Source organism: Leucopleurus acutus (assembly GCF_964270905.1).
Source record: "Leucopleurus acutus genome assembly, chromosome: X".
NCBI classification, from domain to species: Eukaryota; Metazoa; Chordata; class Mammalia; order Artiodactyla; family Delphinidae; genus Leucopleurus; species Leucopleurus acutus.
The window spans coordinates 128029781-128041362 of record NC_139148.1 but is presented as its reverse complement, the minus strand read 5'-3'; the positions used below and the strand labels follow the sequence as shown (position 1 = coordinate 128041362).

Sequence of the window (11582 nt, the reverse complement as noted above, 5' to 3'; positions counted from 1 at the left end):
TGGGGAATGTGATGAGAAGTCAATCTGAGATGGAGAGAATTGCCAAAGCAGCCACGAGCCCCTTTCTGAGGTCTGAAAGCCCGAACTTGTAGTGGAGCTAAATAATTACTTAAATCCACTGTGTGACTTTCAACAGGAGGGCTCAGTAGTGTACAGCCTCTCAAGCTTGGTGACTGGCAAATTGGGAATGGATGGCAACAAGGGGCAAGGGGACCTGGGGTATCAGCAGGGACTGTTTTAACCTGAAGATCTCAGTCGTTTTGCAGCAGCAAAATAAAGAGACGATTTAAGACTGAAATTTAAAAGAAAACCTATAGTACGGATCCTACGTTCCCACTGATGCTCCTACTTACAGACACTCTAGGATGTTTCATTATTATAGTCTTTTTAGCATTATTTCACCTCTTTTAAAATGAAAAAAGGTGCTAACTCCCTTAGACGGAAGGAACTAAAAAAGGACAATGTTGAAAAGTTCCCAACGTATTTTTTTGAAAAGAAAAATACTACAGGAACCCTTTTTGTTCATGCTTGTTATAAAGTGGGATGCAATACAGGTCTGCCACTCGTGTCAGATGCCCAGCTCTTGGGAGGCACGATACCTCGCACCTGCCCAATGCTCATTTCAGAACCAGATATTTGAGAGGCAGATACAAGGGCCATCCATCCACCTTGATTCTCCAAGTCCCATCTCCGCACTGGTAAATCATCAAACAGCAAAGTCAACAGACCCCCGCCTGCTAGTCCCTCCCAGAAATACCTTTACCCAGTAAAAGTTAACATGTGTCCTGTCCTTAAAGAGGGTCTTGACTGGTATTCAAGAATCTTTAGGTAATACTCTGCCTAAAGAATGAAATCACTATGGTCCTACCTCTTACAGGAAACCCTAATGACAAATTTCTCCTTGAATTTAATCCAGGAAGAACATACTGTTTCCGACTGTCAGGTAATGAAAAGTGTATACACGACACGCTGCTCATCCCACCAGCAGCCCTAAGGGTTATCATCTGCTCATCTGTGCATCTCCGGAACTCCATCCTATTTTTAAAGAGGAGTTTGTGGAGTGACCGAGAGTGAGACCTAGGAACTTTCAGATGGTATCTACCCCTGATGGGGAGGGGAAAAGGATTTCTTCAGCTGGGGGGCAGATCCACAGATGTTTATGTTATTCTTTACAAACTTTCTATGTTAAATATTTCAAAATAATTTTTTAAAAAGTGGGGGTGTGAATGGCAGAGATGGGTGGGGATGAATATGTATGAGTTCTAGTGGAGAAAACAGCCAGGGCAGAGAAGCGGAGGGCCGGTTTAGGGAACAGTGAGTAGGGTACCTGTGCCAGCATGCGGGGTGCACAGAGGAGAGAGGTGAGGAGGCGACTCAGGGCTGAGCTGCAGAGGACCAAGAACACTGAGGAATCTGAAATGAGGGAGGAAAGGAGCCACTGAGAGTTTCCAAGTGGGGGGCGGGGAGAATGTCTGTAAGAATGTCTGTGGGAGCCAGAGAGAACGCAGTGGGGAGAAGATGCCGGCGGGGACGGGACAATGAAGACTTCAGAGGAGAACGGAGGAGGGGGAGGAGGTGACTCCACGGTGACTAGAAGAAGAGTAGCACCATCAAGAGAAGCAAGAACACCCAACAAAGGAAGTGGCAAGGAGAAAAAGCAGGAGAGTTTTGGTTCGGCCGTGTACCTGGGGTGCCAGGTGGAAAGTCAAGGGATCTCCAGCAGGTAGTGAGAAATGAGAAGCTGGGGCCCGAAGAAAGGTCGCTGCTAGAAAACCGGGAGCGGGCTGGGCGGACTAGGGAAGGGGCCGGGCGGTGGCTGCTTTGCCCGGCAGCTGCCGTCAGACGGGCTGAGTGCGTGGGCAAGAGCTCGGCAGGCCCTAAGGAGCTTTGCTGACACACAATGCTAACTGGAGAGAAGCGAGTGCAGCCGGGAAGTGGAGGAAGCCGTGGGGAGGATGAATAGAGAGAAGTGTGCTGAGGGCCTGGGAGCTGCAGAAGCTTCCACCAGGCAGTGGAAGGGGGAGTGGAAGCAAGAGCAAGAGAGGGACCGTCTCCACAGCCTCTGTTCTCGCCGGGGCTCCCAGCCACCTCCCCATGACCACCCTCCGGGGCCTCTGTTCCTTCTTTATTTCACTGAACCTTGCAACATTTCACTCCCTTGTCCACTCCCTTCCTTCTAGAGATTTTGCTCTTCTCCCCACTTCCACCAAAGCCTTGTCTTACAAGCCTGTCCCCTGCTCTGACTGCGGCTTCTTCCTCTCCCCGCCCCGGAGAGCCGGGCCCCCCGAGGCTCCCTCCGCAGCCGCATCTCTGGTGGTCGTTTGGGCCCCTCAGGTAACCCTGTGGCTAGACCCAACTGTTACGGACACCCGTATGCCCATCACTTCAGCACCTTCAGACTCGTGTTTCCAATGGCTCCTGAGCCATTTCCACTTCGCACTCAGCAGCTGTAAGTCTGCACATTCAGACTTGTCTCCCGGGGCCTCAGCTCCAACCCACTCCTCCTGTGATGTCTATTTCCACGAATGAGAGCAGCTGCAACCACTCAAGCCCAAAACCACAGGGATCACTGTCGACTCGAGTCTTCCCTTCGACTCCCAACTCCAAATGCCACCCAGATCCTCCTGCCTGGCTCACGGCTGTTCCCTCCTTTCTACTGCAACGTGGGCTGGATTAGGACCTGCTCGCCTGGAAAATGGAGAGCACTTCCTGGATGGTCTCCCTGCCTCCAGTCTCCCCCTCCCCCAATCTGTCACACACGCTGCGACCCGACCTCCCTTCCTGCAACGCATGTGTCGTTCCCCACGTGACACTCACACTGCTGAATGGTGACTGATGACATGCTAGAGGCTGGCGAGGCTTCCAGCTTCGTCCCCTCCCTTCCCCTCCACACTCCCTCTCCGGCACGTCCCTCCGCCGCTGCCGCAGTATACAGGGCCCCTCCATAGCCCTAGACCCGCAACGCGCAAAAGCGCCCTGTGGAGCCTCCTCCCTCCCGCCCTCCTGTCCAGGAAACGGTCCCCGTTCTTCGAGACTTGGTTGGAACATCACCTCCTCTACAAGGCATCCTGTGACTCAGCGTAGAGTTAACCCGCCTCTCCCTTGTAACCTCATGGAACGATGCACCCGCCGTGGGCTCTGCCACACTGCACCACACGTGCTCATCTCCGTGTCGCGCACCCGGCACCGTGGCACTCACCCGGGCGCTCAGTGAGTGTTCCTGGGATAAGGATACCGCCGCATGAATGAACAAAGGGTTAATCTGTCTTTCTCACCCACCACAGCGCCTGAGCCCGAAGTATTCCTGCGAGGGAAACTGGAAGCGGTCTTGCCCCCGGGGAGTCCACAGATGACAGAGTATTACAGGCCTAAATAGCCCCACTGGAGTCACGAGATCGAACGCAAGCCAAACCCCTCAAGGTCAAAAGGCGGCTATGGGATTTCTCAACGCCAAACGCAACGGTGGTGTTCGGGACCACCAGGTCTCGCCACTAGTGAAGGCCAGAGAGCGTGACAAATAAATACGGCTGAATTCCTTCCCTGCCACATGCCACGCTCCATCCTAGGCCTCACGGCTCGGCGGCGAACAGACACAAAGCATCCCTGGCCTCGGTCAGACGGGAACGAGGCAAAGCAGTGAAATATCCAAAATAGGAGGCAGTGGCAAGTGCTCAGGAGAAACAAACAAACATGAAAGGGGGAGAGGAGGAGGGGGAGGGGGTTGGGACCTTTAGAGCCGGTGGGCAGGGTAAGTTTCCCAGCAATAAGTGTGAACACGGGGACATGAACACAGAGAAGGAGTGAGGCCTTCGGCGGAAGATGGCAAAGCCTCCAGGGAGGACATGATTTTTGAGGTGGGTTCTGAGGAACGAGAGGGCATCCAAGCCCAGTGAACACAGCCCAGAAGGGCCTCAGGTGCTGGGAAGGGGGCCGGGGCTTTGTGCAGCTGGACAACAGCACGGGGAGAAGCAGTGTGAGTCGAGGCAAGGGAAGTCAGAAGGATTTTTCTGCCACACGAAGGAGAGTGGATTTTATGCTGCGGGCAATGGGGATCCAACAAGAGTTTTCAGACTGCAAAGTACGCTGCTCAGAGTGGAGGGGGGGAGACCCCAAAGGACGCCCAGGGGAAGAAGGCCGCATGACAGTCCAAAGACCACGGTGCATCTACTGCCCGGGACATCAGGGGCAGGGAACCTGCCCTTGACACCTGACGAAACAGGACAGCTGACTCCCGAGGCAGGCCGTGCTCCCACTGCAGTGTTTACATACCTGAACCACACAGGAGTCCGCTTCAAAAGGCCAGTGAGATGGCGGCTCTTTGTCAAACACATGAGAAACATTCACATTTTGCAGCAGAATCCACAATTAATGTTCTTATTTAGGACTTTGAGATACACTATGATGACTGTGTTTTGAGGCTTCTGCATAACCACCCAAATGGCTTGCTTTATATGATGTTTTCTGCCATGAACTGCTTGTTTTTAAACTTGGACTAAACGATGTGGCCAATTGGTCAAAATATTTATGTAAAACTTGGTAGAAGAAGAAAAAGATTAGCAGTCAGTGTCAAATGGGCATTTTATTCACCCACTCCGCGCTAACCCCTGGCCTCTGGAGTGCTGCATGAAAACGAAATAAATAAAGCTGGCCAAGTGTCGCCCAATTACAAAAGTAATGTATGCTCACGCCAAGTGGGAGGAGGAACACAAAAGCATACGTAATTCCACCGTCCAACTATCGCAAGTACTAAACCTTTTGGTGTATTTCTTTCTGGTCTCTTTTCGACAGATAGTTTTTGTTTGGTCTCCACAGTTGAGATCACAGAACAGACACAATCTTGTCACGGCACCGCAGTTTAAATAATTTCCCCAGTTCATCACCAGTGACAGCACGAAATGGAACCGGGCATGTGTGGCTGGTCAACAACTTGCTCTAATTCGATTTTTGATGATTCTCGCATATATTAGCACAAAATCTCTCAGGGTGTCCCAATTTGACACTTGGAAGCTGTACCGAATGAGTCTCACTTTGGCTGGCCATATTGTATTGTATAGTACAGTATAGTATAATATTATATAATGTTATATTATACTTTTGTTAGTTCAGCCTACAGGTATGTTAACTTTTTAACCAATCCCATCCAATTACTGGATCAAATAAACTTGAGCCCCTGTAAAGACAGACCTCTTCCATCCTTCACCAATACAACTGGTTTTTATGAAGTAACTATTAGCTACGCTCAATTTTACATTAGTGGCTTCACTCCAATACCTTAGCCGACTAAGACCACTTCAAACCCCTTCCCCTTCCCTTTAACCCCCTTCCAAGTTAAAGGCTTGATACCAGTTACACAGTCTGTCAATAATACTCCCAATGGGTTTCTTTCTTTCCTGGGTACGTAATCATCTGTTCAAATGATAAATTCTACAGTTGTTGCCAACTGTTGCCAAGGGTTGACAACCAGCTCACTGCTCTGTTGATTTCCAGAATCTTCTTTCACATTCTGGAAAACTAAAACATTTGTTCAGCTCCAGTCTTGCTTAGAAGCCTGAAGAGAGTCACATAAGTAAAATGCCCAATCTCAGGCCCATGGGGGTCTAGGAACACTACAGAAGTGGGCTCCCACAGCTAAGGCAATAACAGTAATAAACAGCATTTTTCAGAATTCGGACACAAAGATGAACATAATTTTTTAAAAATCCAAAGGTGCAAACTAATCTAGATTAGAACTGTCCTGAAGAAACTCTAAGGTAAAAAGCAGTCAAACAAAAGCTAGATTCCCCCAACACTCCCAACATCTCCTGCGTTTAAGCTGATGTTGGGCTCCTCTTCCACGTGCCCCGGCCCTATTTATCCCTCCTCCATCCAGCCCATCAAAATACAGCTGCCCCTTCAGGCTGGCCTGGGCAACGGCAACCCACCACAGGCCCTTCTGGGACAGCCTCAGCAGCTGTTCATTCATTCTTTCCCTTCTGGAGCATCTCGTCTCCATCACGTTGTCCCATCGATGGACAATTCGTTGAAATACCATGGCAAACATCTTATGGCCACGGAATGAGAAGGTAGAGTGGCACTAAGCCACAACACAGTCATCCTAGTTCTAAACTGCTACCTGGTGTTCTGTAATTGAACACTTGGAAAGTTCTAGAGCAGTGGGCCTTAACAAGGGATTCACATCAGATTCACACAGATCAGCATCCTCATCTGTGATGTTTTAAAAAATGACCACTGTGCCTGGACCGCAAGCCTGAACATTCGGATGCAGTACGTCATGGCATCTGTAGTGGCTGCTAAGCGCCGCAAGTGGTTCTCATCGGTGCTTCTGGTAAAGAACCACTGTTCTACACCTAACTAACTTCTCCAAACTAGTAAATGGGTACAGTTACAAAACTCCCCTCCCCAGATTATCAAGGACAAAACTTATTTTAATTCACTCTATTCCTACATAAACAGGTGTTAGTGTTAAATGAGCTTTGCATAAGCCAAACATTGAGAGTTGAGAAGCAAATATATCCCCGTGTTAATCTGACCCACAGTCAATCTTGCAAGGTAGAAGAGAAACAGTTTAGCATTATCTTTAACAGTTAGGGTCATCTTTATGGTCTTAGATTCTACTTACCGTTTCCAAACTTCTTAAATAAAGACGATAATTTGTGATGTAAACTCTTCCCTTAATGGGGCCATTGAAAGGACATATGTAAATAACTTCTTTGTCTATTAAGATAAAAAAAGTACCCTAAAATAATGGAAATATATACCAAGATACACAACAAATGGCACTAATTTAATATAAACTATTTGGCTAAGAATAACTACAATTAAAAAAAAAGTCACTGAAAAGGTCTAAAGCAAGCACTGGCAATGCTTCTACATTACCATGCTAGGTCGAATGGGGCTGCCACTACCTAGGGACAAGGTGAGAACAGCTGGAGAGCAGAAGTGAAAGAGGGTACTGACGCTGCTACCCTCAGGTGGTTGTCAAGGTAACTCGTGAACTGCAGACTTCAACCAGAGGATGGCAATTCACGTAGGACAGTCTCACAGACTCACCACCAGCTCGGCTTTGAGGTCTGCAAACCTCTAACCACACAGAACATCATGATGTTTTTAATAAATGAGTGTCAGCAGTAGAAATGTTTAGATAGTCTATTCTTTCTCTTTTAATAGGCCAGAGAAGAGTGGAGCTAGATTCATTTCACATATTAAGTGAGATGAAACAGATGGCCAAGAAATTAGTACATCTTTGGTAGAATCAAACATAAGGAGAAACTAAATCAGGCGAGTTGAGTTGTTATAATAAAATATATCTTTGTCTTATCTTTCAAGGATGTCCTTGAATGTGTTAATGGCATTTGTTTATTTATCTATTTATTTATTCATAGTAATTTTGAAATCCCTTTCTCCTCAGGTGCTAAATGAAGAATACCCAGTAAGGCTATTTCATGCTCATTCAGTCGGTTACTACCTCAGTGAAGGTGCTGGCACTGATACAGAGCACCAAAACTTTACAAATGAAGACCATCAAAAGTAAGCTATCCTCTTTGTTCTTATCCAGAAATTGGGATGGACACACGCCACCGGTTTCCTTTTCAAGACTAGGATCACGTGTGCAAGTCCGTGGACACGGAATAGTTTCTCATGGTGCATGGCTAACTCATTCACACAGGTACCACGTCTATGACCTTAATCTGATTAGCACCATGCTTTCGGCCATTTAAGCTAAACAACCCAGATCTTAGTCAATAAAACGAAAGCTTCTCTGAAACAATGGTAACTGTATCATCACCAAATGGGAATCTGAGAGGGGGATGTCGACTCTAATAAAAAATGTGAATGCCCACAACATGAGCACTTCGCTTAGAAGCTGTCAGGTGCTTCTGGATTGTTAAGCCAGAACGATCTAGTCTTTCCGAAGTAGATACCTTCCTCGTAATATGAATTTATAATGAAGAAAATAAGCCAACAATCAGAATGTTACATCAACATAACTAACTTCGGCTATCTGGCAAATGAAAGGTATTTTAAACCACTGTGGTCTCCTATATTTCAAAGAAGAGAATACTTGGACTTTAAGCCTCTAAGTTGAGGCATTTTAAAGCATACATCATAGACTGGAAAACCTTAATACCATTTTGTTCTTATCACCTCAAACCATAAGAGCTTAGAGCTCCAATAAGAGACTTTCAAGAGCTAATCCACATTTCTTTTCCAAAATAATTCTGTCTTTGGTACAGAGGAAAAAAATATCACTATCCTGGAGAGCGTGAAGCTCTTGAGAGAACTCTTTGATCAAGAAATGTAACTTCTAAAGAGTCCGTGGGATTGAAGCCACCTGACCCTGCTGGACCTCTCATCAATGTACGAAAATCCTAACTTCACAGGCTCCTTACCAGTGATGCGGGTTTCTCCTGGAAGTCGAGGAAGAGCCTCACCGATATCCCGATTAACTCCATCCCTAGAAGTCTGGAAACAAAATGCTGCCATCAGGAGTAATGACATTACGTTTGCATAGGATTTTGAGCAACCAAACAGAGATATCGTTTTCAAAGAAAAAAATTAGAGAAATAGTGACCATTACAGAAAATTGGCACAGAAAATCCAAACGACGAAAAACTACAACTTAGCATTCGACATTCATTAGCTGTGCTAACTTTCAGTCTGTAAATAACATTAGCACGCTTTTCAATGATATTAATTAAACACCCCTTCCAAGCAATTTATAGTAAACAGTGTTCAGGAAAGTGATAAAAAGTAAATATTAAGTGTATTCTATAGGTACACATATACTGTGGCAGCTTTTTTTTCATATTAAGTATTTAGTCCTATTTTGTTGAGAGAAGGAATGAAAACTTGATTTCAATGGGGCCTTAACTGAGCAACAGTAATTACAGCATCTTCTCACGACACCAGAAAATAACAGTTACTACACACTGGGTTTCCTATTTTATTAAGATCTTTCTTCATGTAGGTGACTAGATAAGAGGACGGGGTGGCCTGTCATTGAACTTTTGAGCCAACAGGGGCCTTGGGAAGCATCTACGCGCAAATTCTTCGCGTGACTTTACTGCGTCTCTAGGCCTGGCTCCCCACGCATGGTCCTCGTTCAATCACCGCAGCCACTCTGCCAGACAGGAAAAGCATTAGCCACTAAAAGTGAAGGTGAGTTCTGAGAGGCTCCTTTGCCATGTGACTTGGATGCCTGGGAAAGGAGTCTTTCAATCTATTCAGCCGCCCCAGCGGATCAGTGCCAGGCACATCACTAACATCTGTTTGGGCAAAAGGTTTTTTCATCGCTGTTTTTCATTCATTTTTTTCTAGTTGTTTTCCAAAGTCACGCTGCAATTCTTTCACGTGTGAAGCTAGTAGTCCTTGCCTCAAAGGAGTTTCGTGAATATTAAGTGAAACAAACTACACAAGCACACTTCTGAGAATTACCAAGGGCTATGCAAATGTAAAGTATTCTGAAACAAGAGAAACGCGGCTTGTGTATTTAGGTGAGAGATAAGCTGTCGAAGACGGGGCTCTGCTGGATTTGTAATGGTTTTAGTCTTTTTATTCAGGTACAAAGTGAAAATTCCTAGCTAATTTTCAACATGTTTTAGTGCTTGTAAGCTAAGCATTTTATAAATCGGAGGGTAAGGCAAACTGTCCCCAGCCAGGAATGCCTTCTTCAATGAGGAGCAAAAACCGCACGTTTTATATAAACGATAAGACTGCAAAGAAATTATCATCCTCCTTTAACACTGCCTCAAACTAAAAACAAGTATAACGAGCAAATTTAATATTCATACAGCCTTTAAATACCACAGTTCTGGGTCAGGAGAAGAAAGCGTAATTCAGCCACAACATAAGGGAAACAAATGTCTATTAACACAGGAAAACATGGGATTAACAGAAGATGTACTTTCACAGTAGAGCAACGTTACACGAGGACTTACAATTACCTTCTTGAAGTTACTCTTGTGTTTAGAACTGATCCTTGTACCATAACAATACTAAAATACAATAAAGACTTTTATAATTGGGGGATGAAAAGGTCCTTACAAACATGACACAAAAAGCAGAAAATATAAGAAAAGACTGATGATGTGGTTACATAAAAATTTAAACCTCTGTCCAAAATCCAATCCATAAATATAATTAAAAGGCTAACAGTAAACTAGGGAAAAGTCTTATATGTTATTATTATATGTATTATAAAGAATAATATATATTACTAAGAGTTGATCATCATAATTTATAAAGAACGCTTATAAGTCAACAGAAAAGGATACCCCAAACACCCCAAAACACAAATAGGCAAAGGACACAGACAGCCACTTCACAAAACAATTACAAATGGACAAGAAACACAGCTTTAAAACAAAACAAAACCAAAAAAAGGTACCCTTGTTAGTACTCAGGGAAATACAAATTAAAAGACACTAGTTGGCTGCCTTCTGATTGCTTGGGTAACTCTCTACACTGCTTGTGGATGTGTCAATGAACCTCTCTGGTGGATAATCGGTAATATGTATCAAAAGCCTTAAAGGGCCACGAATAAAGCTTATTTAAAATTCCTTCTTTCCAATAGTTGTTCCAATATCTCCCTCTAATTACACAATTTCTCCTTGACACTTGGAACCATTTTCTGTTAATGCTGTATTTGTTTTGGTCCTATAACTCTTTTATCCTCATAATTAGAAAATAACACCAATATTTAGGAAGGTGTTAACAGCCTGTTCAGCGGGCCCTGGCTTCCAATCTCTCCTTCAGAAAGCTTTCAGGGGCAAGAGATTGCCTAGTATCTTAAATGTAACACTGGAAGTAGTTCACAAGTCAGAGGTTCTCAAAAATGAAGTTATGTGAAAGGATTTACAAACAAAACTCACTGAACACACATAAGATAATCAGTCTTTTACTGAACAAGGCGGGTTAATGAAACCACATGTATCACAGAATTTACATTATGTGAATAAATAATGAAATTAATAATTCAAGAAACCCAGAATGAGCACCTAATATTCAAATACGAAAGGAGAAATGAGAGAAGGAGGCACAGATAAATCTGAGAACTCAACTTACCCTCTTAATAGACTCATTCTCCAAGGAGTGTGAATTATATTTAGAAGTCGGTGCAGAGGCCATACTGGAAACTCTACCAAGAAAGACAACATTCAGTATCAATGGAATTGTATGCAATTTCAAACATACTGCAATTGAGAACAAGCAGGAGTACGCTTGACAGGCCCTATTTCCCTCGTAGTCTCCAGTGGGAATGAGACACACGAAGTATCAACCACAACACAGCTCATGGGAAAGAGCTCCGATGAAGGTGCAGGGAACCGTGGAGGACCAGAGAAGGGGGAGCTCAGCAGAAGACACCACACATGTTCCCGGAATTTTTATTCCTAGCCTTCAAACTGTCATGGGAGAAAACTTAATGTTCACTAATTGTGCAACAGGCTTCAAATTTCCACATTTCTTAATTTTAAAGACAGTTAAGAGGCAGCCAGGCGGAGTGATAAAAAGGGGAGACTGCTGAACTCACTCTTCTTTCCCCTTTAATAATTCTGTTTTCTCCAAATTAAGGCAAGTTAAAG

General features: G+C 44.8%; 1 protein-coding gene across 2 annotated transcripts in view; it reads right to left on the bottom strand.

The window, feature by feature from the left end:
- Positions 1 to 11582, bottom strand: part of MTM1 (myotubularin 1) — a 98971-nt gene that overhangs the window by 62572 nt on the left and 24817 nt on the right. For both annotated transcript variants that reach the window (XM_082864106.1, XM_082864107.1), the window contains exons 2-4: positions 11065 to 11137; positions 8391 to 8463; positions 6620 to 6714 (exon numbers count right to left, since the gene is read on the bottom strand). In XM_082864106.1, the coding sequence (XP_082720232.1) occupies positions 6620 to 6714; positions 8391 to 8463; positions 11065 to 11127 (231 nt within the window). In that variant the 5' untranslated portion in view covers positions 11128 to 11137. The remainder of the gene's footprint in view (positions 1 to 6619; positions 6715 to 8390; positions 8464 to 11064; positions 11138 to 11582) is intronic.